Below are 27,766 nucleotides of genomic sequence, written 5' to 3'. Positions count from 1 at the left end.
GCATGACGCAAGCAAGTTTTGGCGGGAAAAGTTCTGCATTTGGAGTCCTGTGGCAGCTGGCAAAGGACTGCTTGGCGAGAAGAGCGTCCCGAACGGTGGGAAAGGACTCCTGCGAAGGACTCGGAGGTCTTGATTAGTGCGGACGGGCACGGTGAGGGAGTGGTCGTGACGACCGGAGAGATGGGAGGGCCTCCCGGCGTGCGGGCTGGAGCTGGTGGCCCGCGGCTCTTCAGCGTAAAGGGAACAGAGCTGTCTGTGAGCCTTCAGAGTTCGCACACCTTTCCGGCTCTTGGGGTCCCTGCCTTCCGCTCGCTCCACAGTTCGGCCCCGCCCCCTTCCCTCCGCGTCTTGGGGACACGTGCCGTTGGGTGGAAATTGAAAGGGAGCGGATGGGAGGAGGGGCTGCGCTGTCAGTAATTACGGTAGTTACTCACACCTACGTCCCCTGTCCCCCACCCCTGCGCTCTCTGCCCGCTACTCCTCCCCCCGGCCATTCTCCGGGAAGCCTTTGTCTCCCAGCCTCCGATCCCAGCTAGTGTTCAGTTGTGCATAAAGGCGGTGGACAAACGTGGCTGAACAGGAGTTGTGATATACAGGGCAAACATGCCTAAATTTAGTATTGTGACTTGGGCAAATATGGATGGGATGTAAGGGCAAACCAAAGTTGTGTGGAATCAAGGCAAGAGGCATGGCTCAGTGGCATTTCAAGTGATGAGAATTCACACTCATCCCCCGTATTTCCTGGGATCCTGCATTTTACAGCCGCTGTGTTTGGAGTCATGGCAGTACCATTTGTGGAAGACTGGGACTTGGTGCAAACTTTGGGAGAAGGTGCCTATGGAGAGTAAGTTTGAGCCCTCATTTAAATTTTTTATTACATTTATTAGTGTGTGTTTGTTATGTCACGGTGAGCACGTGGAGGTCAGAGGACAACTTGTAGGAGTTGGTTCCCATGAGAGTTCAGAGAATTGAACTCGGATTATCAGCAAGTGGCTTTACCTGCTTAGCCATTATCTTTATGGCTTCCCTAGTTTAAATTTTATCTTGCCAGTGTGCTTGCTTTAGTTTTCCATCTGCAGTTTTGAGTAGACATAAAAAAAAATCCTTTATTACAAGTGGCAAAGAGAATGGATATTTGCATTTGTAAATCAAGGCTCTTAGCAAGTGAAGTTACATATACTCACCCACTTGGCCTATTTTGTGATACTGGGGAATTGAACCTAGGGTGTCACACATGCTGGGTGAATGCTCTACCACTGAGCTACAGCCCTAGGCCTTAAAAACAACAAACAAACAACAACACCCCCCCATTTCTTTAATTTGTGTTTGTTCAGTTGAACATTTTATTAAATTGTCAGGTTGGCCTTGAACTTGTGGTACACTGTTGCTTACACAGGTATTACAAGCCTGCTTTAAGTCAACCCAGCTTTTTAAAAAATTTTCTTTTCCTAAGAATTACAAGACTATTAGTTTTTTCCCTATAAAACCGTGTGTCTTAGAATTTAAATGAGATAATGAAAAGTCCCTGGAGGCATCCTACCTTAGCAGATCCTCAGACTTTGCAGATCCTGTTTGTGTTTTGTGTCCTTGAGCAAGCTTTATGTGCCTGTGTTTCCTTGTCTGAAGATAGAGTTGATAGTACCTACCTGATAGTATCTACCTGCATGCACTAGGTAATGACTTTCTTGGAGCTTTAACTGTAATACTTCACATTTCCTTTCATTTCTTTTGAGAACATAGCAGAAACCATGTCATTTTCCTTGAAAAAAATAGTGAAGGAAAAATATTTTGTGAAGTATTATATTTTATCTTTTGAAGTTTTTTCTTTTTAAGGTTTATGCATTTTTAGAGGGCTGGAGAGAGATGGCTCAGCAGTTAAGAGCTCTGCCTGTTTTTCCAAAGGTCCTGAGTTCAATTCCCAGCAACCATATGGTGGCTCACAACCATCTGTAATGAGATCTGGTACCCTCCTCCAGCTGCAGGCATACATGCAGGCAGAACACTGTATACATAATAAATAAATCTTTAAAAAAAGATTTATGCATTTCTATATGTATGAGTGTTTATCTACACATTAGTGTACTACATGTGTACACTACTGACCAAGGCCAGCAGAAGGTGGGATCCCCCACACCTGGGATTAAAGATGGTTATGAGCTACTACAGTGTAGGTGCTGGGAACTGTACCCAGGTCAGAAGCAAGTGCACTTAACTACTGAGTCATCTCTCCAGCCAGATGCTCCCCACTTCTGTCCCTTCCCTGTTTTGTTTGCAGAGAGTTGTCTCATTGTGTAGCTGCCTGCCTCAAATTTCAAGAGCTCTGCCTGTCTCTGCTTCTCCAGTACTGGGATTAAAGACATGTGCCACTACACCCTGCTAGTTGTGGGTGGGAGGTGGGGCTGCGTTTGCTTGTTTGTTTTATTTGGTTTGTTTTAGAGAGTTTCTTTCTTTGTAGCGCAGTCTGGCCTTGAACTTGGACCCTTTTGCCTTTGTCTCCAGAATGCTGGAATTACAGGCATGTATCACTATTCTTTTGAAGTTTTAGGAGAAATGGAATTCAGATGTGGAAATTTTTAACATACACTCTCTCTCTTTCTCTTTAAAGAGTTCAACTTGCTGTGAATAGAATAACTGAAGAGGCTGTTGCAGTGAAAATTGTAGACATGAAGCGGGCCATAGACTGTCCAGAAAATATTAAGAAAGAGATCTGTATCAATAAGATGTTAAATCATGAGAATGTAGTGAAATTCTATGGTCACAGGAGGGAAGGCAATATCCAGTATCTATTTCTGGAGTACTGCAGTGGAGGAGAGCTTTTTGATAGAATAGGTATGGAAAAATTTTAACATAATTATTTCACTAAGCAAATTTATGAACTATTTGTGCATCTGTGTGTATTTCAAGAGATAAAACCGAGGGCCTTTCCATAGGCTCTTCAAGTGGCCTACTACTAAGCCACATTTTCAGTTTTGTTTCATTTATTTATTTATTCAATATTTATTGTTATTTTGTGTGCATTGGTGTCTCACCTGTCTGTTGTCTGTGTGAGGGTGTTAGATCCCTTGGAATTGGAGTTACAGACAGTTGTGAGCTGCCAACTCATACTGAAATGGCAGTCATACTGAAATGATGAGAAAAACAGGAACTGTTTAAAATTGACTTATTTATCTTAGGGTGTTTTATATTTTGTGTACTTTGTCCATGCCTGGGGTCCACAGAGGCATTCCTGGTGCTGTAAGAGACCAAAAGAGGGTGCTGGGAATTGAACCTGAGTTCCTCTGGAAGAGCAGCCAGTGCTCTTAACTGCTGAGCCATCTCTCCAGCCCTCAAATGTATTTTTTTGTGTGTGTGTCAAGACAGGGTTTCTCTAGTTGTCCTGGAACTCACTTTGTAGACCAGGCTGGCTTTGAACTCAGTGTCTGCCTCCTTCCTGAGTGGTGAGATTAAAGATGTATGCCAATACCACCCAGCTCTGAAATGTTTTTTAAAGATACTTTCTAATTTATTCTTTGACAATTTCAAACAAGTTTATAGTGTATTTTGAAGTTTGGAATTTTTAAAAAGAGATGAATACAATTTCCTGGCAGATAACTATCTCAGCTGTATTTTAATGTTAGATAACTGTTTGATCAGTTTTATTTTAGAGTTGATTATGCAAAAGTAAAATTGGAGTAAAAGGTTAGGCATTCTTGACTTTGTAATATGAAAATTTTATGATTTAAATCTGTTAAGTAGTGAAATTATACTGGATTTCGTTGTTGGCAGTCATACTGAAATGATGAGAAAAACAGGAACTGTTTAAAATTGACTTATTTATCTTAGGGTGTTTTATATTTTGTGTACTTTGTCCATGCCTGGGGTCCACGGAGGCATTCCTGGTGCTGTAAGAGACCAAAAGAGGGCACTGGGTCCCTTGGAGCTGGAGTTAGAGATGGTTGTGAGCTGTGTGGGTGTTGAGAATCAAGTCCTGGTTCTCTGGAAGAGCAGTCAGTATTCTAAACTGCTAAGCCATCTCTCCAGCCCTGAGTTTTGTGTTTAAAAGAAGTAGGGGGAAATATGATGGACACCAAGCCCATTGTTGTTAGTATAAGATTAAAATACTTTGATGCTTTTATTATTTTCAAATATTTATATATTTTCAAATATTTATTATATTTATAGGCAGATGTGAGTCATTTAGTAATTATTTGTTAATTAGACTTGAATCTTGTTAGTATAAGTTTCTGTTTGCTTTAGTACAAATATAACTGAGATATGGAGTAAGAGCCTGTATGGTAGATGTCTGATTATATATTTTCAGTAGATATCAATATTTATTTCTTACAGAGCCAGACATAGGCATGCCTGAACAGGATGCTCAGCGATTCTTTCATCAACTCATGGCGGGGGTGGTAGGTACCATAGCCTTTTACACTTTGCTTAAAATTAGCACCAGTAGGTGAGTTGCTAAATTCTACTGTTTCTACCCCCACTTAGGTTTATCTGCATGGAATTGGGATAACTCACAGGGATATTAAACCAGAAAACCTCCTCTTGGATGAAAGGGGTAAGATTTCATTTTGTTGATGTTATTTTATTATTATTATTATTTTTTAGGTTAGTCATATAGGCCTGATCAATACTGAAATCCTGAGACAAAAAAAAAAAAAAATCAGAAATCTAATAATTTATGGAAATTTGGGAGACTCACTGTATTTGAACTTCACAAGTCTTTAAGGACATAGTTGTAGATGAGGTAGAGAAATACCTGGAATAATGAATGTCTTTCAAACCCATTTGTCAGTTCTTGGGGAGCCCTTACCAGTGTCTATCTACATCTTGGGGTTGCTTGCTTTTCTCTAGCAGTTCATTCAGAAATTAAGGTTTCATCTTAAGGGCTTTGATCTATTTTGGACATGGTTTTGGGCAAAGTATGAGAGATGAATTTACTGTCATCCTTTCCAATGTGGTTATTAACTTTTCCAGCCATTGTGTTCATGGTGCTGACCTTTTCCAGTTACATGACTATGGTTAGGGGCTGGAGAGGTAGGTGCACCAGAGGATAAAAAAAAAAAAAAAACACTGGCTGCTTTTCCAGAGAACCCTGGGTTCCAGATTCCTAGCAACCAAGGTGGCAACTCACATCAGACTGTAGCTCCAGTGCCAGAGGATCTGACACCCTCTTCTGGCCACCACAATGCACAGGCATAAGTGCAGGCCAAACACCCATACACATAAAATAAAGGTGAAGGAAAATCCCTGAGAAGTGGCTCACGCCTCTAATCCCAGCACTGGGGAGGCAGAGGTGGGTGGATCTCTGTGAGTTCAAGTCCACCCTGGTCTACATAGTGAGTTCCAGGACAGATAGGACAATGTAGAAAGACCTGTCTAAAAAAACAAAACAAAAAATGAAGGAAGAAATTTTTCTTAACGGTGGTTATAGCTATATGAGTTTATTTCTTGCTGCTCTGTTCTCTTCTGTTCCACTTGTCTACAAGTCTGCTTTTCTGCCTTTGTCATGATGTACTCATTGTAGCTCTTTAGTGTAATTTGGGATCAGGTATTGTGATGCTGCCAGTATTGCTTTTCCTGCCTAGGATTGCTTTGCTAGTTCTGTGAAGAATGCAACCAATGACTATGAACCTATAAATCACTCCTAGCAGTACAATTATTTTTACATTATTAATTTTGTCTGTCTGGGAGTGTGATCTTTCAGTCTTCTAGTTTCCTTTTCCACGTCTTTTTTCAGTGTCTTAAAGCTTTCATTGTAGTGTTTTTTCTCTTCCTTGGTTAGGTTTATTGCTAGCTTTTTTTTTTTCCTTTTGTTTTTCTGTGGTTTTTTTGTTTTGTTTTTCTGTGTTTTAAAAAGCTTTATGAATACTAGTTTTTTTTTTTTTTTCTCTCAGAAAGTTTGTTATGGGTATATAGGAAGGCTTCTAATGTTTGCCTGTTGATTTTGTTTCTTACTACCCTTCTGAAATACTTATCAGATCTAAGTTTTCTTATAGAGACTTTAGGGTTTTTTAAGTATAAGATAATGCCATCTAGATTAAATAGATTAGTTTGATTTCTTCCTTTCTTGTTTCTTTTCTTATTTTATTTCTCCCCCTTTTTGTATGTTTTATTACTTTTCTTTTTTTTTTTTGAGATTATAATATAATGACATAACCCTCCCCCTTCCCTTTTCTCCTTCCAAACCCTTCCCTATACCTCTCCTTGTTCTCTTTTAGATTCATGGCCCCTCTTTTTTTCATTAATTATTATCACATACATATCTGTAGCTGTATATGTGTATGTATTCCTAAATATATAAGTCCAAACTGCTCAGTCTTTATAGTCTTAGGTGTATGCATGTTTTCAGGGCTGACCATTTGGTATTGAATAACTAATTGGTGTGCTCTTCTCTGGGGAAGACTATTTCTCCTAATCTCAGCTTTGCTTAATTGCCTGTAGTTCTTTGTAAGGGTTGAGGCCTCCAGAACGTCCCACTGTCCACATTGGCATGTCGGTTATTTGCTCAAGCCATGTTGGTGAGACTTTATAGTTGTAGGTTCTCCAGGATCCATGTAGCTTCTGACATTGCTAAGAGCCAGTCTCACAGCAGACTCCCCAGTCCTTTGGCTCTTACAGTCTTTCTACTGCTCTCTTCTGCAATGATCCCTGAGCCTTAGGTCCATGAGTTGTATAATAAATGTATCCGTTGGGACTGGGCTCTATAACTCTGCTTTTTGGTTTTCTGTAATGGTCTCTCTCATTCTATTGTATAGGGAAATTTCCTTGATAAGGGATGAGGACACAGTTATCTTTGTGTAGAAGAACAAATATTTAGAATGTAGCTAGAGATTATGCTGGCTTAGGAAAGTGGCAGTTGTAGGTTCTTCTCCAAGATCCATTATTTCATTACCCCTGTGTAGTTGGCAAGGTTTCCAATACTAGGTATGATTTCTCTCCTGTTAAGTGGGCCTTAAGTCCAAGTTGAGAGTCAAGGTGCACTCTTAGGGTTATTGTGCCACCTGGTGGTTGTTGTAGTTCATAGGCATCTTAGCTGGGTCGGACCGTTGGTTGCTACTCCTTTGGAAGCTTGCATAGTCCCTTCTGGTACCAAGAAAGCTAGTACACAGGTCAGTTCCAGCTCAAGGGACCTCTGGGCCCTGAGTCTTGTATATTTAGCAACAAGGTCTTACTTATCTTCTACCTCTGAGCAGCATCCAAGGGCAGTCTCTTGAATAACCCTGACTAATAGAACTCAAAAGAGGTCTTATTTATCATGCTTGGTGTTGGAGTTTTTGTTAGATGGTCTTTGCTTCTAGAAGGAGAATTGTTAACCTAGATGAGAGGATTTCATTTAGACTGTATGTTTATACACTGTCTTATTATAGTTAATTTTGAGGTAGATAGTTAATAGCATGATTCCAGCATTTTCAGAAATCTCACTGTTATTAAACCCTCTTCCCTACTTCTGTTGCACTAATTAGAGCCTTCACCCCAGTTTTCCCATTTGTACCCTTGTATCCTTCTGTTCTCTATTGCTCCTTCATTTTCCCCAACCCAACAGTACCTCTTTCTCCTTTCTGTAGTTATTTCAGGGTATGTGCTCACATCTGAAGATTGGATCTAGGGCCTTAGATGATAGAGAACATGTGATGTTTGTCTTTTGGGTCTGGGTTATTTCACTCAAAATTATCTTTCCTGTTCCATCCATTTGCCTGCAGAGTTCTTGATTTCATTTTTCATTACGGCTGAATAGTATCCCATAGTGTATAATGTACCACGTTTTTGTTATCTGTTCGTTGGTTGGATCTGTTTCCTCACTATTGTGAATAGAGCAGCAATGAACATGGGTGATCAAGCATCTGTGGAGTAGAATACCAAGTCCTTTGGGCATATGCCAAGGGATAATATAGCTGGGCCATACATACAGTAGATTTATTTGTAGCTTTTTGAAAGTTCTCTACACTGATTTCAGAGTGGTTTGGCCAGTTTATGATCCTGCCAATGGCGAATGAGGGTTCCATTTTCCTCAACATTCCTTCCAGCATTCATTGTCAGTTGTTCTTTACCATTTGACTGGGGTTAAGATGAAATCTCCAGAGTTGTTTTGGTTTGCATTTTCCTAATTGCTAGAGACAGTGAACACTGTTTGAGATATTTCTTAGTCTCTCTTTATGAACTCTCTGTTAAGATCCCAGGGTGCCCCCCCTTTTTATTTGAATGAGTCATTTGTTTTTCTCAGTCTTTGTTTTCTGATTAATATATTCTAGATATTAATTCTCTGTTGGGTATGATTTCTTTATGACATCCATACTGTTATTTAACCCTCTTCCCCTTTCTACATTTATCTTCTTCCTATTCTGTGTGTGGTCTTCTTCTTCACCCAGTTGGCTGTTTCTTGTTCAGAAGCTTTCCAGTTTTATCAAGTCCCACTTCTCAATTATTGGCCTTAATTCTTGGGCAAATGGAGATGGATTCAGAAAATCCTTGCCTACATCTGTGTTGCAGAGGGTAGGTAGGTACTGCCTATGTTTTCTTCTAGCATTTTCAGTGTTTCAGGTTTTACATTTAGGTTTTTGATCTATTTGGAGTTAGTTTTTGTGCAAGGTGATAGATACAGGTCTAATCCCATTCTTCTTCCTGTGGACATCTAGTTTTCCAACAACATTTGTTGGAGATACTTTCTTCTCTCCAGTGTATGTTTTTGGCATCTTGTCAAATACTAAATGACTGAAGTCACATGTTCTTAGGTTTAGGTCTTGGATTTTGATATATGTCTGTTTTTGAGCAAGTATAATGTTTTTATCACTACAGCTCTGTAATATATCTTTAGATCTGTAGTTGTAATCCCTTCAGTATTGTTCTTTTTTGTTATCCAGGGCCTTTTACGATTCTCATATGAGTTTTAGGATAGTTTTGTTTTTTTTTTTTTTTTTTTTTTTCTATTTCTATGAAGAATGAGATGGGGGCTTAGATTGTAATTGCATTGAGTCTGTAAATAACTTCTGGTAAAATGACCATTTTCATAATGTTCTGATCCATGAGCATGGGAGCATGGGATGTCCTTCCGTTTTTCCTTCCTTCCTTTATTCCTTCCCTTATTCCTTCCAAGGTTTTCTCCATTTAGGATGTTGTTGGCCATAGGGTTATCACTCACAGCTTTTATTTGTTGAGGTATATTCACGAATATTGCTTTGTATGCTGACGTGGAATAAATAATAATAAAAACTTAGCACACAAAATTTTTATATATATTGTAATAAACTACAGTATATCCTATGTTTGCACCCAACAGTAAAAAAAAAAAATCAACATTCATATCTAAAAATGCTCATAGTATAAGTGGTTTGTAGAAATCTCAAAACAACCCAAATATCTACAAACTGTAAGCCAAATTATGAAATGTATAATTTATAGTGACAAGTAATGGCAAATGAATTTCAGGGATAAAAAGATGTGCACAAAAAAAAAAAAAAAAAAAAAAAAAAAAAGTGGCCAGGCAGTAGTGGTGCACGCCTTTAATCTCAGCAGTAAGGAGCCAGAGATAGGCGGATCTCTGTGAGTTCAGGGTCAGCCTGGTCTACTGATCGAGTTCCAAAGCTACAGAGAAACCCTGTTTCAAAAAACCAAAAAGAAAATTAATACGACTGGTGGTGGTGTCTCACACCTTAATCCCACCAGCACTTGGAAGGCAGAGGCAAGTGGATCTCTGAGTTCAAGGGCAGCCAAGGCTATATAGAGAAACCCTGTCTCAAAAAAAGAACAACAACAAAAAGATTACAGAATGAAACACAACAAAATCCCAAACTTATTATATTATCTGATTTTATGAAATGCAAAACATGCTATTATAGAAACATGTAATAGAAGTGTTATTCTTTTGTTTAAAAATAAGAGAAATGCTGAGACATGAGACATATTGACTATAAGTTTATTATAAGGCCCGGCAGAATGGGGAGACTAAGAAGAGGAACAGGGGTAAATGGCTGACCGTCATGGCCGGTCGCCATAGAGACAGAGCAAGCGCATAGGTGGGAGACAGAGAGGAAGCTGAGAGGAAACAGAGAGAGCGTAAATGGGCAGGGACCTGTCTTTTAAAGGGGTCCTCTGCACCTGCATGCAGACTTAGTTCCCATGGAACCTTGGGCTGACCAGGGTACTGCCTGTTCCACCAGGTAACAGGGGCAGGCCAGCATAATGCCTGAACCTTTCAAGAAGCCCAAGTAGAAGCAAAATGGGATGGTAGGCAGCTCTGAAAGGCAAGGGAGTTTGTGTCTGGGTGTTTTGCCTGCAATCTGTCTGTGCACCATGTGTCTCTGGTGCTAGCAGATAACAGAAGACAGTACTGTATCCTCTTTGAACTGCAATTACAGACAGTTGTTAGCTGCCAGTGGATGCTGGGATTTGAATAAGGGTTCTTTGGAAGAGCAGTCTGTGTTCTTAAGCACTGAACCATCTTTCCAGCCCTGCTCTTTTCTCTTTTTAGTTTTAATTTTAATTTATTTGTTTTGGGTTTTTGAGATAGGGGTTCTCTGTGTAGCACTGGCTGTTCTGGAACTTGCTCAGAAGACTAGACTGGCCTTGAACACAGAAATTTACTCCCTCTGTCTCCCAAGTACTTGGATTAAGCATCACCCAGATTGTTTTTGTTTGTTTGTTTGTTTGTTTGTTTTTTGTTTTGTTAATTTAGGAATTTCATACAAACGTTAAGCTGAATGTCTGGTAAGCACATCTTGGTTACACTGTTATCCTTGTGTATTTATTTTGTTTCTATTTGCTAGTAAGCTAAAGAAACAAAAGCGGGATCAGTATCTAAACTCTTCCCTTCTCTTCCTTCCTTCACAGACACATATATCTCTAAATTACATTTTCAGATTTTGAATTTGTATCTGTAGTTCTCTAACGTAACAGTATTATATTGTAGACATGATGAAACAACCAAACTCAAAAGATACTATGGTAAACCATTAGTATTCAAAGTAACTGTTACTTAGAAGTAGTTTGAAGTTGTAATCTCAGTGGTTGGTCTAGATTTTATCATATGTAGTTATTAAAAATATAATTGCAACCTATATCTCTCAAAGTTAAATATAGGTAACAAATATACTGACTTATATGTTATGTGGTATAAACATTTGTTTCTAACTTAAAAGAGAACAATAATTACCCAATACAAAAATATATTTATATTTATAATACTTATTATAAGATTTGTTATGGTACCAGCCTTCTTTCTTATATATCTGATTCTGTATGAATGCATATACCTTGTTTTGTTAATTAATTCCATAGTTTTCATTGTATGCATGTATTGTGAGGTCTTGTTATTTACTGAATATTTATAGCTAGTTTTATTACAGATATCCTTACAGTTGTAAATTTGTGGAATTTCTCCTGTGGGTAGGTATTGTTTTAGAAGTGAGAATTGTTAGTTCAAAGAGTGAATATTTCACATTTTAACACCTTGGCCAGACTGCTTTCAAAAAGGTTGTACCTATTGAGAATCTCTCATAGCTCCTTAGTTAGGCCCTTTTTACTCTGGCATTCTATGGTGTTTGTATTTTCATAGCCTGTATAACTATGGTTTATTATCAGTCTTTCTTGCTGATTTTATCTTACACCTACATTGGCTAACACAGTGTGTGTTACTTGCATGTAGTAGACATCCATCTAGTATGTTAAAATGGAAAGTTCTTTGTGGCGTTTGTATGTGATGAAGATGGGAGGATAGAGAGGAAGTTTGTTCTTCTGCCTTGTTTTGTCATGGAGTTTCTGCTTCTCTCATATTTGTTGCTTTGACAAGTTCTCGTGGCTTCTCAGTTTTCAGTTTAGTTTGATACATCCTTATATATTTTCTTTTTGCCAGCTGACATCATTTGCCATTGAGAAAGCTTTGCTGATGACTTCTTACCCTCCACAGTTCTCAGTGAAGGGTTTTGCACTGCTGTCTTCCCAGTTTTGTTTTCCAGGAGGGCATCCACAGCATCTTTATTTTACCTGGTACAAACTGGTTTTTTGTGTTAATGATATTTCTCTTTAGTTAATAAGAAGATGGGGGTCTTTGCTAAGTTTAGTATAAATGATGATGCCTTTTAATTTTTCTTCTTTTAGGCATACATAGATTTCTTTTGCTGATTTTCAGGTGGAGAAATTCTTCAAGCCTCAAGGAAAACCAGTGTTATTTCCAGTAATTCCTATATAGGTATCTCCTTTTAATCTGGTGCTGGTCTTTTTTTCTTTTGGCCTAGATAACCTCAAAATCTCTGACTTTGGCTTGGCAACAGTGTTCCGGCATAATAATCGTGAACGCTTACTGAACAAGATGTGTGGTACTTTACCTTATGTTGCTCCAGAGCTTCTAAAGAGAAAAGAATTTCATGCGGAACCAGTTGATGTTTGGTCCTGTGGAATAGTACTTACTGCAATGTTGGCTGGAGGTAAGGCTGTTTAATTATGAGAAAACTTCTTTTCTTTGAAAAGTGAGATTTCTCACACCAAAATAAAAGTGAAATGATCCAAGGGAATGTAAGTCTGAAATAGAAAGGTTGTGAGCCCAGCCTTTAACGGCAGAGCCATCTCTCCAGCTCCGTGATAGTTTAGTGTTTATTTGCTCTGGGCTGCAGGAACAAAGTGCCATATATAGTTGAGTGGTACATTATAAACAGCAGATGTAATCAATTTCATACAAATTATGAAGGCTCAAAGTGTGGGTGATGAAGGTGCAAGCTTGGCCATATTCTGAGGGCCCTCTTTCTGCCTTGTAGTTGACCATCTTACTGAGAGGAGAAGCAGATTCTTTAGTGTCTTCATAAGCACCCAAATCCCACTTTTGAGGGCTTTCCTGCTCATGACCCAATCACCCATCTCCACAGTCATCTCCATGGGAAAGTGAGAGGGAGTGATCTGGCTGCCGTATCTTTCCCTTTGTTGATTGCTGGGGTTGATTTGGCTGATCTGACTGGCAAGACTACTGTTGACTTCCTCTCCTGAAGTTGTGGGTGGGTTGAAGAGAACGACTTTCCCTGAATGGAGGAGGGCCAGCCTTCAGTCAGGTGTATATGAGTAGCTGCAGTCCCCTGCAGAACCTCCAGTCATGCTCTCACATTCATTATCTTGGGGATTGGGATTTCAATATAAAATTTGGAGGGGAAACAAACATTTATTAACTCATTATAATTCACATTTTATTTCTAACTACCTTGAAACTTGTAACCCAGAGAGAGAAGTACAGCTATAAAATGAAAATCTCAACACTTCTTTTGGGGTTGCTAGAGATTGAACCCAAGGCCTAACACCTACCAGGCAAGCACTCTGTCACTTAACTAGATCTCTAGCCTTTGTGTGAAAGAGTAGGTTTCTATGAAGCGTAGTGTGAAAACCGTATTGAATGACGGTAGAGGAAATGTGTATTCTTTTTATGTGTTGATGTGTTGTTCATTTATTCTTTTGTGTGATTATTTTTCCTTGGAATTTTTATTATATAATTTTGTGAACACTCAGGAAACTGAAACCTGTTTCATTTTTAGAATTGCCTTGGGACCAGCCCAGTGACAGCTGTCAGGAATATGCTGATTGGAAAGAAAAAAAAACCTATCTCAATCCTTGGAAAAAAATTGATTCTGCTCCTCTGGGTAACTGGCTGTTAGATTGAAATATTGATTTTTTTGGTAATAAAGTCTTATGCTAGCTGATCCTTCCTTCCTTCCTTCCTTCCTTCCTTTTTTTTTTTTTTTTTTTTTTTTTTTTTTTTTTTTTGTAAATGTAAGTAACCCATAGTCCTTTTAGCTAATTTAGAAGATATAAGTAAAAATTAAAAACATGGTTGGGCATAGTGGCACGCGTCTTTAATTTCAGCATTCAGTAAGCAGAGGCAGGTAGATCTCTGAGCTTGCCTGGGCTACATAGGGAGTTTCAAGCCATCCAGGACTACATAGTGAAACCTCATCTCAAGAAATAGAGTGGGAAGGAGGAAGGATACAACTCTAATTGTGGCATTTGGAAATAGTCTTTTAAAGGTGTTCTGATACATGTGTCCATTCTTTCATGTAAAAAATATATAGCAAATGTATACTAATTTTTACTTCTGTAAAAATTAAACTATTGTACTTACATTTCATAACTCTTGGTTTTGATACTCAGCATTTCCTATGTCTATAATCAGCGGTCTGGATCACACTTTTTTTGTTTGTTTTTTTCCGAGACAGGGTTTCTCTGTAGCTTTGGAGGTGTCCTGAAACTTGCTCTGTAGACTAGGCTGGCCTCGAACTCACAGAGATCTGCCTGTCTCCTGAGTGCTTAAAGGTGTGCGCCACCAATGCCCGGCTGTTGGATCACACTTTTAAGATTGAAGGTGTTCATTATATGGATATGTCTTACTCATCCAGTTTAGATATTTAGGTGTTTTTCCTTTAATTTTACTTTTAGCGAGGAGGTAGGATAAGCATCCATGCTACTTAATGCTTGTGTATATCCTATAATTATTTGCTTAAAAATTTTCCCTTCTCCCACAAGCAAAACTACAGGATTAAGAGGATATGTATTGTTTTTTCAGTGTTTATGGGCTTATTTTACAAATTTACTTTTTAAAAAGTTTGTACCATTCATCATTTATTTGCATTACTTTTTTTGTTATATTTTGAACACTGGGTTTCATTATGTATCTCTGACAGGCCCAGAACTCACTGTTTCGACCAGGCTGACTTTCATATTCAGAGAGAGTAGTCTACCTCTGCTTACTGAATACTGGGATTAAATGTGTGTGTCACCATGCCTTGCAAAAATACTTTTTTAACCAATAAGTCTGTGACTGATATTGCTTCTTAAGTTTTAGTTTACATTTAATATTAATAGTGATATTTTATTAATATTAATTTTATTAATATTAATATTAATAAAAACTTACCAGCTTTTTCAGTTTTGCTTAGTTTTGGCAATGAAATTTATAGTTTTTCTTAAACCTTTGGGGTGTTTTTTCCAAAAATGTAGTAGTATTTATTTGACCATTGTGTTTGTTACGGTATTTCCTAGAATTTGTCATTTATTTTAATTGTACTGGTTATTTTAATATGCAAATGTTTTAAATTTTCATTATCTAGAATTTTGTCATCTGTGGTTTCTGACTTATATTGCTATGTCTAGAAAGATTTTTTTTCTATCCTGATACTCTTTTCTTTTTTTTAAGCTTTTTGTGTTCTCATTTAATGTTTATATGGTTTAATTTTTACATTTTCTTCTTGTTGGCGTTGATTTTGAACCAGTCTCATTTTTCCCAAGCTGATGCCTAAGCTCAACTTTGTGGCAGAGGATGACCTTGATGCTCTAGTCTCTCCCTCCAGATACTGGTAGTCTGATGCTAACATGCGTGGCTTGTTTGCTTTTGGAGATAAGGTCTCCGTTAGTCCATGCTGGCCTGAGACTTAGCCAACTGTGGCAATCCTTTCAGCCTCCTGACTGCTGGCACTACAAGCTTGAGTCACTTTTCATTCCTGGTTTGCATTTTTGATGCTGGAAGTGTATGAGGTTCTTTTTAAAATTAATACATATGGCCCAGGCTGGCCCCATTCTTAAACACCCTGCCTGTGCTTCTCAAGTGTGCCACGTGCCTGACTTTTGTGTCTTTTAAGTTTTGTTTAATCTGCTTAACTCTTTTACCAATACACTCTTGTTTTGTTTTCAGCTTTGCTTCATAAAATTCTAGTTGAGAATCCGTCAGCAAGGATTACTATCCCAGACATTAAAAAAGATAGATGGTACAACAAACCACTTAACAGAGGTAAAAAAAAAAAAAAAAAAAAAAAAAAAACACCTCAAACCCGTGTCGGAATTTTGATTTGTTCAAATGAAGATTTTAATATCTGATAGGAAAACACAAATTCGAAATTAGTTTTGTTATTAACAACTAAAAAGAGTGCTGCAGCTCAATAATTGGATGAAGTCTAATGAAACAAGGAAGACTTTTCCTCATGAGGAAATGATATGAAACCTAAATATTGAAGATTAAAAGGAGCTAGCAGGCGAGGCATGTTTGATTCTGTTCAGAAGCAGCAGCATTTGGACAAATCTTAGATTTCGTACCTTGAGTGTGTTTGAAGAACTTGAAAAAGGTCAGCTCACTATGACTTGGGCCTTGTGTTTCGTGTTCATCATTAACCAGTGGTTAACATGGTAATTGGTGTGTTGTAGGTACTCAGTAAATGTTTGCTGAGTGAGTGAATTGGAGAAGTGGGAGAGTGAGAGGTTTGAGGTGGTTCAGGAACTGCAGATAGCCAACTTACAGGAGGGCTTTATGAGCTATGCTAAGGATTTGTCCTGGAGCTTGCTACCATTAGGACAAGTTTGAGGGGCTTCAAAAAAGCAAGACAATGACAAGTTGATGTGTTTGGTTTTAAAAGATCTTTCTGAATACTCTTTCATAATTTGTAATGAATAGGAAGAGATTATGTAATGTGGGCTTTTACAGTAGTAGTTTAGATGTGAGAAGATGGTAGCTTGAAGTACATTGGTTATGGCATTGCAGAAAAGTGATGGATTTCACCAAGTTCAAGAGCTTAATTGATTGGACTGGTGAGTGCTTAGGTAAAGGGTGGACTATAAAGATTCCATGGTGACTCCTGGGTGCTGTTCTGTTAACTCAGGGGGAGAAACTTTGGAGCTGAGTAATCTCTCTCTCTCTCTCTCTCTCTGTCACTCTCTCTCTCTCTCTTTCTCTCTCTCTCTCTCTCTGTGTGTGTGTGTGTATGTGTGTACACTAAGCTTCAGATACCAATTACCGGGAATTTAAACCATGTTAAGTTAAGTGTGAGGAATGGCTATTTAAGTGGAAGGTAGAAACTAAGAAACAAAAAAAAGTGCCAAAAGGTGGATGGAACATTTGTAGAACATGAGGTAATGGAGACTAAGAATGTTCCGTAACAGTAGAGGTTTTGTTAAATGGATTAATATCACAAAGGCTTAATCTTTCAATTGGATTCCATGATCTGGTGATGATCTTAGTAGGAACAGTTTCCATGGAGAGTATTGAATGAATTCTGGAGTCCAGTGATTGTGGTGTAAGAGGCCAAGAATCAGAGAAAATCATGTTAGACATCTTAGATAAAAATTTGGAGTGGAAGGAGAGAGGACAGTTGTCTAGAGAGGAATGAGGAATTTATCTTTATTTCTCTGAATGTGATTTCTTACTTGTTCTGTTTGAAATTCTGAAATTCACGCAGAGGATGTGGTGTATGTTTCTTCCCCACACTTTCATGTCCTTGGGTCAAGAAGAGGGGTAGGTGTCCTGATGCTTCACTATTATTTTGTTTATCTTCCCACATTCTTCCTCCATTAAAAAGTTCATCATCATATTGTGCTACCCACAGTTCCTACCTTATTACAGTAACCTACTGGGTCTCAGATTAAAATTCCTGCCATATTATCGTTGTCTCTAATAGGACTTTTTGTTATGCTTCTGCCTAATTTTAGTTTCACTGTGTAGCCCCCACTGGAATTGTCCTTGGAGTCCTTCTGCCTCCTTCACAGCCTCTGAGTGATGAAATTATAGGCCTATGTTCCCATACCACCATGATAAACTTAGTCATGGAGCTTGGCTGTCAAGTGTTCATTTGGATGATCTTTTCTGTATCCTGACTTCATAACTCCTTGAGTTTTCCTCCTTTAATCATCTTTAGACATCTTACTCTGATTGCCACTCTAGATTATTTCTGGCTTCTCCCCTTTTTTTAGGTGCTGTGACTTCAGCAATCCTTTGACTCTTACTGGGCTTAGAATCTATTAATTCTGTCATTTGACTGTCTGTTATGTCCCCAGATGCTCAGTTCCATCCTTACCTATCTTAAATCCCAAGATAAGTATAACTTCTTCTTTTAAACAGTCACCCTCTACTTCCTTGCTTCTTTTTTTATACTTACTAGACAAAATTCAACCCAACTTAGTCTAGTTTTTGCCTATTTCCTATACTGGTACATCTGATTGTACTTGAAGAAGGATGTTCATGATAGGCAAACTCTTTTTTTTTTCTTCCCCCTTTAAGTACAAAGTTTCACCACATAGCTCAGCTTGGTCTCCAGTTTGCATCCTTCCTGAATGCTGAGATTACAAACTTGTGGTATCATGCCTGTCTTTTTGTAAATTTTAACATATTCTCAGTTTATAACAACATGCTCTATTTAATGGGAAATAGAGGTAGAGGCAGTGGACTTTATAAGCTCACACCGCCATCACTTCCCATCTGTCTCTGTAGACCACTGAGTATCTGTTGCTGTGGATAAACATAAATTGACTCTTTCTCTTTTCTACTTATGGATATAATTTAGCAATTATCCTTTCTCCTGCATTATTAATTTTTCTTCTACTGGATCTTTCTCATCATTGTGTCAACATAGTGTTTCTTTCATCCTAAAATTAGTTCAATAAGCTACATGTTGTGGCTCTGCCTGTAATTCCAGCACTCAGGAGGAGGGTAAGGCAGGAAATCAAGAGTTCAAGGCCAGCTGGGGCTGTGTAAAACCCCATTTCTAAACAAAACCGTGGCAGTAACAACAACAAAGGAACAGTTAGATAAGTATAGATACAGTTTTGTTACTGCTTGTTTGAGACAGTCTCATTGTGTCCTAGTCTGACGCTTACTATGAATAGCCCAGACTGGTTAGACTGAAGGTAATCCTGCCTGAGTGCTGGGATTACTGGTGTGTATCACTATATGTGACTGGTAAAACTATTTATTATTAATTTCTTTCATTTTACAACTGAGCATCTCAAAAAAAGGTTTATTTGTGTGTGTATGTGTGTATATACACATGCCACAGCATACCTGTAAATATCTGGGGACAACTTTTTAGAGTTGGTTCTCATTTTCTACTTCTGGGGACAAATGCAGGTCACTAGTCTTGTGTGGCAAATACTTTTGCCCACTGAGCTGTCTCTCTGGCCTTCAAAAGGTTTCAGATTTTTCACACCTCAAACGTAGTTTCATGGATTTTTTTCTTTTTTTTTTCTGTGTACTCTGTTGTTAATCACAGGTGGCTTATCTCACCTACCTAATCCAGCTCTCAAACTTTATCCTTTTGTTTGAACTTCAACATTTTATACAATCGATCTTGCCTTCTTCAAGCACTGTCCTCTGACTTCCACACGGATTTATTACTTTATGTGTATTAGTGTTTTGCTTGCATGTGCTTGTGTACCTCACGTGTGCCTGGGTGCCCTAAAAGGCAGAAGAGGGCACTGGATCCCCTGGGATTGGAGTTCGCAGATGGTTGTGAGCTGCCATGTGCTGCTGGGAACCAAGCCTGGTTGGTCCTGTGTAAGAACAAGAAGTGCCCTTAACCACTGAGCCATCTCTCCAATCCCTCCATTAGGACTTAGTCTATATATTGATGATGTAGCAATTTTCTATCAAGCACGATTTGTCCCAAACTGAGTTACTGATCTTTTTTTTTTCCCCTTCAGACTTTTCTCTATTGTCTTTCATTTTGGTTCATGAGAACTTATATGCAAATCAGAAACCTTGGAGACATCTTCCATTTTCTTACTTCATGTACAGTCTACCAGGAAATTATATTCATCTCTATCTTTAAAAATTCCAAACTTCAAAATACACTATAAACTTGTTTGTAATTGTCAAAGAATAAATTAAAAAGCATTTTTAAAAAAACATTCCAGAGCCTGGTGGTGGTGGCGAACGCCTTTAATCCCAGCACTTGGGAGGCAGAGACAGGTGGATCTCTGTGAGTTCAAGGCCAGCCTGGTTTATAGATCGAGTTCCAGGATAGCCAGGGCTACACAGAGAAACCCTATCTCAAAAGCCAAAAAGATCCCCCCAAAAACAACAACACAAAAAACATTCCAGAGTCTGACCACCTTCAGTGCAATCCTAACAGTCTCTTTCTAGAGTGGTCTGATTTTAAAAGAAGTTAGGAGTGAGGCATGATAGCTCATACCTGTAATCCTTGCACTGGTTGCTAAGACAGGAGGATTGGTCTATAGTCAAGCTACATGTGGTGTTGAGTTCTAGGCAAGCATAAGCTGCAATGTGAGACCATGTCTCAAAAAAAAGGTCTGTTCTGTTCAAAACATTCCAGTGCTTCACTTCTCACTGAGAAGCTGAGTGCTCATGATCTTTGAGGTCTTACAATCTGTTTCTTTTTTCCTCTACCCCCGATCTTAGCCTGAAGGCTGAGAAATCCTCTGTTATTACTTCTAGACTTCAAGGCTGCTTTTCCTCCTCTGAGTTATAGCTACATTGGTCCCTTCATTGTTTTCTCATCACTCCAGGTACACATTTACCTCGTTGTTTTAGTGATATTGTGTGTGAAAATGCTTTCCCTGTCCGAGACTTATTTGCATGGATTGTTACCTTCCTTGGTCACTGACCAACCAGCAAAACTTTCAAACTGTACCCACTTCTCCCAGTGTATTTGTTTGCATTATTTTACTTCATTGTCGTTACCAGCATTACCTTACTGTACTAAGCTTTGTCTTTTTTTTTTCTTTGGTTTTTCGAGACAGGGTTTCTCTGAGTAGCTTTGGAGCCTATCCTGGCACTCGCTCTGGAGACCAGGCTGGCCTCGAACTCACAGAGATCCGCCTGCCTCTGCCTCCCGAGTGTTGGGATTAAAGGCGTGCGCCACCACCGTCCGGCCTAAGCTTTGTCTTTACTGAATAGAATGTTAAGCTTTAGGAGGTTGGGGCTGGAGGGATGGCTCAGCAGTTCAGATCACTGACTGCTTTTCCAGAGGACCTGGGTTTGATTCCAGCACCTACATGGGGACTGGCCACACCCATGTGTAACTCAAACCCCAGGAGCTCTGGCAGTCTTTGGCCTCTGAGGGCACTGTATTTGTGTGGTGCATAGACAGGCAGACAAAACACATATTCACATAAAGGAAAAAAGTTTAAAAAGATTTAGGAAGTTAGTGTTTTTTGTCATTTTTGTTCACTATTGAATACCTAGTACTAGGGTAAGGCCTGGTGTTACATAGCCCAAATTTTAGTGTATGGATTAATAAAAATATTGGTTAACACTAAGCATTATTAAGTAGATTTATGGATAAATCTAATAGATGTAGGTGTGTTCAATGTTTTGATATCATGATCCAGTGTTCATAGTCAGGAACTGCACAAGAGTTCAAATGTTTTAAGTATGTCTATGATTTTGTATTGGACTGTAACTGTACCTATGCTTGACTGAAAATGGCTGTGGGCTGACCTCACCTGCTGCGGGAAGAGGCTGAAACTCTTAAGAAAAGGGAAATGAGTAAGCGAGCATCAAGATCATGGTTTCTGAGGAAGATGTATGTCTGTGTCTGTGTGTGCATGCTTGTGTGTTGAGGAAGGGGTAATGGGCACACAGTACAAGTATTAGGCTTGGCATTTGAGGGGAGGTTGCAAGGAGGAAGAGAGGCATAAGCAAGTATATTTACAGAGTTGGAGATGACATACTGAGTTGGTTCAGGTCTGTCAGCATTATATTTTCTAAAAGTAGGATAGGATATCATGTTAAGTAATGAAGGAATGGAGGTTGGTATTGATAATTTCAGAAGACAATAGAAGTTTTGGAATAATCTTTTTTGAGGAAGTGTGAGATGACAGTCTAGCTGAGGAATGAAAATTTAAGGTGGCTTCATTTCTGTATCATGGCAGAAAGCTTCTTCAAGGGGGTATCAGTTGGAGCAGATTCAGTGTTTACGCTCATAATAATGAATTATTTAAAAATTTTAAAAGTTTTAGTTGTTTAGCTAGTCCTTTGTTGACCGTCATGTTACTCATAAAAGAGGTTGTTAAAATTATGGCGTTAGTGAAGCACTAATGTAACATTTCTTTTTATATATTTTATGTTCAATAAATGGATTTACATATGGCTCTCCTTATTCAAATTGCCCGTTGTATTAGTTAATACTTTCATAGAAGATTTGTATTTGTTCCTTTTTAGGAGCAAAGAGGCCTCGAGCCACTTCAGGTGGTATGCCAGAGTCTTCTAGTGGATTCTCTAAGCAGATTCATTCCAATTTGGACTTTTCTCCTGTAAATAATGCTTCCAGGTAAGAATTACATTAATAATTTTAACTGAACTGGAACTTGGTCTTGAACTTGTACTAATCCTCCTGTGTCTGCTTCCTGAGAGTTGGGATTTCAGGTGTGCACCACCATACATTGGCAGATTAAGTTGTTGTTGTTTTTTTTTTTAATGTGATTATTCCCCATAAACAATAAAACATGTATATATTTTACTTAATTAGGCAAATAATTTCACCAAAAATAAGAACAGTTGTGATATAAGAAAGGCCTGGTGGGTTTTATTTAAAGACATTTTTAGGCTAATACTGTAGCACACATGATATAATTACAGATAACTGCAAATTAGAGGCTGAGTCAGGAAGATGGACAGTTGCAGGCCAGTCTAGGCAGCAAGATGGCAAGATGCGATCTTGTCTCAAAAAAAAAAAAAAAAAAAAAAAAAAGACACAAAATAAGTTGTTAAAATGAATGAAATCACCTTAAAAACAGACAATTAAAGACATTTCTTTTTTCCTTTTCAGTGAAGAAAATGTGAAGTATTCTAGTTCCCAGCCAGAGCCACCGACAGGGCTTTCCTTGTGGGACACTGGTCCCTCATATGTTGACAAACTTGTACAAGGCATCAGTTTCTCACAGCCTACATGCCCTGATCATATGCTTGTAAACAGTCAGTTACTCGGTACCCCTGGATCCTCACAGGTAAGGAATTTAGTTTTTCAAATAAATAACTGTTACCTTTTATTTTTGTTGTTAAATCTTGGCCTATGGGATTAATACTTTTAGTTGATGCATATTATTTGCATAAGGAAGAAATAATTAGAGGAGGCCTTTATGGGTGAGAATCCAAAGTCAAGGGAAAGAATTTCAGACTAACTGCTATAAACTGGTCACATGGAATTTATCCTGCTTTCTTCTTTGTGGTATAGAACCCCTGGCAGCGCTTGGTCAAAAGAATGACACGCTTCTTCACCAAATTGGATGCAGACAAATCTTACCAGTGCCTGAAAGAGACCTTTGAGAAGTTGGGCTATCAGTGGAAGAAGAGTTGTATGAATCAGGTGTGTTTTGTTAGTTTTCAGTATCTTTTTAACCATAGAAAATTATAAGTATTTAAATAAAAGATATCAGTAGTCAGTGAATGTTTTGAAAATACAAATAATCAATTTGAAAAAGAAACAGTTGAAGGCTTTAAGGTTTTTGTTTTTGTCCAAAACCTCTAAGGTTAGTATTTTTATATTAAGCTGCAGTTGACGATGTCCTTATCTCCATGTTTGGGTCTTACTTGCCCTGGCTCTTGTCTGTGCCTTTTGTTTTTTTCACATCAGTCATCTTGGCTGAACTACCTTATAGTCTGTGAGAATATCTGAAAAAAAAAACACAAGTGAACAGGAATGAGGAACTGAAATGGGAGTTGCAAGACCTCTCCAGGCCTTCACCGTCACCTTGTTGTTATTGCAGCTTTTCAGCCATAGAGACAGCTTCTTGTTTTCTTTTTCATATATGAGATTGATTGTTTGACTATAGTATTGGGGATTGAACTCAGGCCTTATTCATGTTAGGCAAATGCCCTGCCACCAAGCTATATCTCTAGTCTTCATGATATTCCTATTCCTTTCAGTCATTTCTTTTTTTCAGTTCTGCTTTGTTGCTGAAAGTACACTTAGACTGAGTTCTACTTACAGCTTGGTTTAGATTAGATGCAAAGGTGCCCATTGGAGAGAGTTATAGCAGTCTTTTTTTATTTTTTTAAGATTTATTTTTACTCTTATGTGTACACGACTATGTCTGTGCATCTGTGTGTCAGTGTCTGTTATAGAGGCATCAGACCCTTTGGAGCTAGAATTACAGGAGATTGGGAGCCTCCTGACATGGGTGCTGAAAATGGAACTCAGGTCCTCTGGAAGAGTGAGCATCAAGTGCTCTTAACCTGAGCTGCCTTTCTAGCCCTGTAATTTATAGTGTTCTTCATGCCACTCCTGTCATGCGAGGATTTTACTATACATTTTTATCCCAAAAGTATTACCGACCTGTTGATAACAGATATTTCGTTAAGAGTATTTTCTGTTTGTGTGTGTGTGTGTGTGTGTGTGTGTGTGTGTGGCTTGACTTTATTTTTATTGCCTTAGGTTACTGTATCAACAACTGATAGAAGAAACAATAAGTTGATTTTCAAAATAAATTTGGTAGAAATGGATGAGAAGATACTGGTTGACTTCCGGCTTTCAAAGGTATTTTTTTATGTTTCATTTATAGTTTTTTTTTTTTTTTTTTTTTTTTTTTTTTTTTTTTTTTTGGTTTTTCGAGACAGAGTTTCTCTGTGGCTTTGGAGGCTGTTGTGGAATTAGCTTTTGTAGACTAGGATGGTCTCAAACTCACAGAGATCCGAGTGCCTCTGCCTCCTGAGTGCTGGGATTAAAGGTGTGCGCCACCACCGCCTGGCCTGGCTGCAGTATTGTTTTCTATATTCTTGGTATGTAATTCCATTATGAAGGCTTCTCCTCTATTAAAACTGTTGTCATAACTAAGTTTAGTGGAATTTTTTTTTTAATGATAAAACTTCAATGTGGCTTGGGTTTAGTTCACCAACTCCTGCTGCTTATGGAAAACAATTGGTATAGGTCCAAAGGTACTAGCCCTTGAAACAGAAAAAAAAAAAAAAGCCATTATTCTTTCTCTGCTCAGTGTGGAAAGTGAAGAGCACATAATCAGGTGAGAATTGCCAAGGTAGCCATTTCCACTAGAATTGTTGGTCTTCACAAGTGGACTGGATTCAGTTTGCATTTAATAAATTATTAATGAAGAACCCATAAGATGCTATAATAGCCTGCTCAAGTAAGCCAAAATGCTATAGATTTATATGGAATGAATAACTAAGCTAGAGTGGTACATACCTGAAATCCAGTATTCTCAGAAGAACAGGGAGAAGGGAAAAAAGAAGACATGAGGATGCCATAACTGGATGTATCTAAGGGTGTTTGTTTCTACTGACCAGAAATGAGAATATGATCTTTGACACAGCCTTTTTTTATTTTTTAAAAATATTCCTAAAATAGGGTGATGGATTAGAGTTCAAGAGACACTTCCTGAAGATCAAAGGGAAACTCGGTGATATTGTGAGCAGCCAGAAGGTTTGGTTTCCTGCTACATGATGAAGCTGTCAACTCCGGGGTTTCCTGGTGAATATAGTGCTGCTATGTTGACATTATTCTTCCTAGAGAAGATTGTCCTGCAAACAATAGTTTTTTGAAGAGTTCTCTTCCTATTACCCAAACATCTTCCAATTCTTAGTATGTTTTGCATACATATAATACTGTATCTTAATTGTATGTAATACTTTGGGGAAAGGATGGATCAAATTCATTGGGTATTTCTCCAGCTGTGTTTAAATTGTCTGAATTTGAAAACTATCTGGTAGAAATTAAGTTTTGGGATACATGAGTTTTCCAGCTTTTATCCAGCTTTTATACCAATGTAGTATCACTTCTGAAAAAAAAAAAAAGGAACATTTTGTTTCATCCTAAGAAAACATATTTCTTTTCTGCTATTTAATTGTAAAAAGGAATAAACAGACCATGTGCAGTTGATTGGTCCATGAAGTGAGGCTTGCTACAAAAAATGTATCCTGAGATATGTACTATATTTTTAGTTTGGGTGTATGTATCATACAAGGGCTTGACCAGTTATATAAAACTGTTTTTGAGTTATAATGATTAAAATTACAAGATTTGTTTTTTTTTCTGGTGTAGCTAGTCAAATATAAAGTACTGGTTGGTCTTTCAAGAAGTTGAACATAAGCTCCAGTGCTTATCTTACTTTACTCTAATTTTTACACACTTAATTTTTTTTTTTACATTCACAGCCATATTTTTACTCTAGAAATAAATTCTGTTTTCAAAATCAATGCCTAACTCAGTGAACTTATTGGCCTCAAGTTTCTAGATGACACTGACGGAAAAGGAGATGGGGTAGTAAGGAAACACAAGAATTGGCCTGATTCTTGTTCCTTGCCTTCTAGACTCACTAAAGCTTTGTTTTGTTCATAAAATTTATATTAAAATATGAATTATATGATTGGGGTCTTGTATTCCTTTTTGTAGATAAATTACAATGAGTCTGAAGCTAAGAACACTTACAATTTTGTGGCTAATGTGTGTTACATATTGGCGTATGCCGGCTTACTTACCTCTCCTAGACACAGAAATTAACTGGAACCCAGTCTATTCAGTCTCCTGTTTTCCACATTGTAGTACCACAGTGGTTAAAATTGGTCATCTTTTTAATACTGTTACTTATTCCTTGGTAGTTTATTTTCTAGAAAAGCTATCAGAATGATACTTCTACGGTCCCACTCCCACATTTACAACTTTTCATCACACTTAAATTTCCGAGTTTGGTCTGAGCTGTACAGTTCTATGTGATTGTCTCTTCATCTGATGTTATGTAGTACTGTCTCCAGAGCCTGTGTCTATCAAATCATGACTTACTGCTTCCTGTCAGCCCTTTGCATCCACCATTTTGCTATTTGTCTCCATGAATTTGAATGCTCCTGTAATTACCATAAATAGAATTGGGTATTTGTTTGGCTTATTTCATACTTCTGTATTCAGGAATTATCTATGTTATAACGTATATCAGGTTTCATTCCTTTCTGTGACTAATATTCCACAGTGCACGTGTGTGCATGTGTGCCTGTGTTGTGTCTGCGTGCGCACACATATGCCCCCCTCCCCCGCACATGTGCACTTACTCTTGTATGTTTGGATTGTTGCCACCTTTTGTCCACTGTAAATGATACTGGTGTGAAAATGGATATATAAATATCTGCTCAAGTCTCTGTTTTTAATTCTTTTGTGTGTATACCCAGAGGTAGAATTTCTAGGTGATGTGATAATTGTGTTTTTAATATTTTTGGGCACTATAATATTGTTTGCCATAGTAGCTATATTATTTTTATTCTTTATCTTTTCTTGTAAAGTAGAACAATATATTTAACCCCTACCCACTCCCCCAAACAGGTTTCTCTATATAACAGTCCTGAGTCCTGGCTGCCCTGCAACTCAATCTGTAGACCAGGCTGGCCTCAAACTCACAGAGATCCATCCTAAGTTCTGGGATTAAAGGCATGCACCACCACCCAGCAACTATTTAAAATTAATAACAACTTTTTTTTTTTTTAAGAGACAGGGTCTGACTATGTAGCTCAGACTGGCTTTGAACTCACTATCTGTTTAGGCTGGTTCTTTTCCCCTCCTGCCTTAGTGACCCAAGTACTGGGATTGCGTAGTATGCCTTGCCTAACTTGACTGTGACAGAACAACTATATTTACAGCTGCATTGTCCTCCCCATGTAATTTTATTAATATAAAAAATTGTATCTTTGCCTGTATGTACACTACAATAGATCTATGTTTTCTTTTTTGTTCTTTTGAAGCAGGATTTCATGTAATCTAGACTGGCCTTTAATTTGCTCTATATGAATGGATGGCTTTGAATTCCTCATTTTCCTGTCTCTGCCTCTCAAGAGCTGGGATTATACATGAGTGGTACCATGCCTGCTTTTACTTGGAAGGTGAGCTGATAGCTATCTTCCATATACTTGGCTTTTAAATAATTGTTGTTATATTTTTGTTGATCCAACCTAGGGCCACATTCAAGCCAGGAAAGCACTTTATCATTGAACTATATCCTTAAGCTAGGATTTTTATGATTATCTTTACAGAGGTCTTTATATCATGTATTTTTGTTTTTGTTTTTTGTTTTTTGTTTTTTTTTTCTGTTGTCT

The 27,766-nt window shown here is 38.1% G+C and overlaps 1 protein-coding gene across 4 annotated transcripts; it reads left to right on the top strand.

Annotated features, from left to right (window-relative positions):
- On the top strand, positions 1-26,052 carry Chek1 (checkpoint kinase 1). 4 transcript variants are annotated; one of them, XM_027411797.2, is made up of 13 exons: positions 1-151; positions 763-844; positions 2,606-2,829; positions 4,327-4,391; positions 4,477-4,546; positions 12,219-12,407; positions 13,497-13,601; positions 15,647-15,742; positions 21,899-22,007; positions 22,506-22,683; positions 22,911-23,042; positions 24,111-24,212; positions 25,038-26,052. In XM_027411797.2, the coding sequence occupies exons 2-13, from the start codon at positions 780-782 to the stop codon at positions 25,131-25,133; spliced, it is 1,431 nt and encodes a 476-aa protein (XP_027267598.1). In that variant the 5' UTR covers positions 1-151; positions 763-779; the 3' UTR covers positions 25,134-26,052. The 4 variants fall into 4 exon arrangements, with proteins under 4 accessions (XP_027267598.1, XP_027267600.1, XP_035299461.1 ...); XM_027411799.2 differs by lacking the exon at positions 1-151 and adding an exon at positions 2,456-2,515 and having other exon boundaries at positions 363-844; XM_035443570.1 differs by lacking the exon at positions 1-151 and having other exon boundaries at positions 363-844.
- Positions 26,053-27,766: the final 1,714 nt, after the last annotated feature.

This window comes from Cricetulus griseus, chromosome 4, assembly GCF_003668045.3.
Source record: "Cricetulus griseus strain 17A/GY chromosome 4, alternate assembly CriGri-PICRH-1.0, whole genome shotgun sequence".
In the NCBI taxonomy this organism is placed as follows: domain Eukaryota; kingdom Metazoa; phylum Chordata; class Mammalia; order Rodentia; family Cricetidae; genus Cricetulus; species Cricetulus griseus.
Note: the sequence above shows the minus strand (reverse complement) of the source record. Positions and strands in the feature narration are given on the sequence as shown.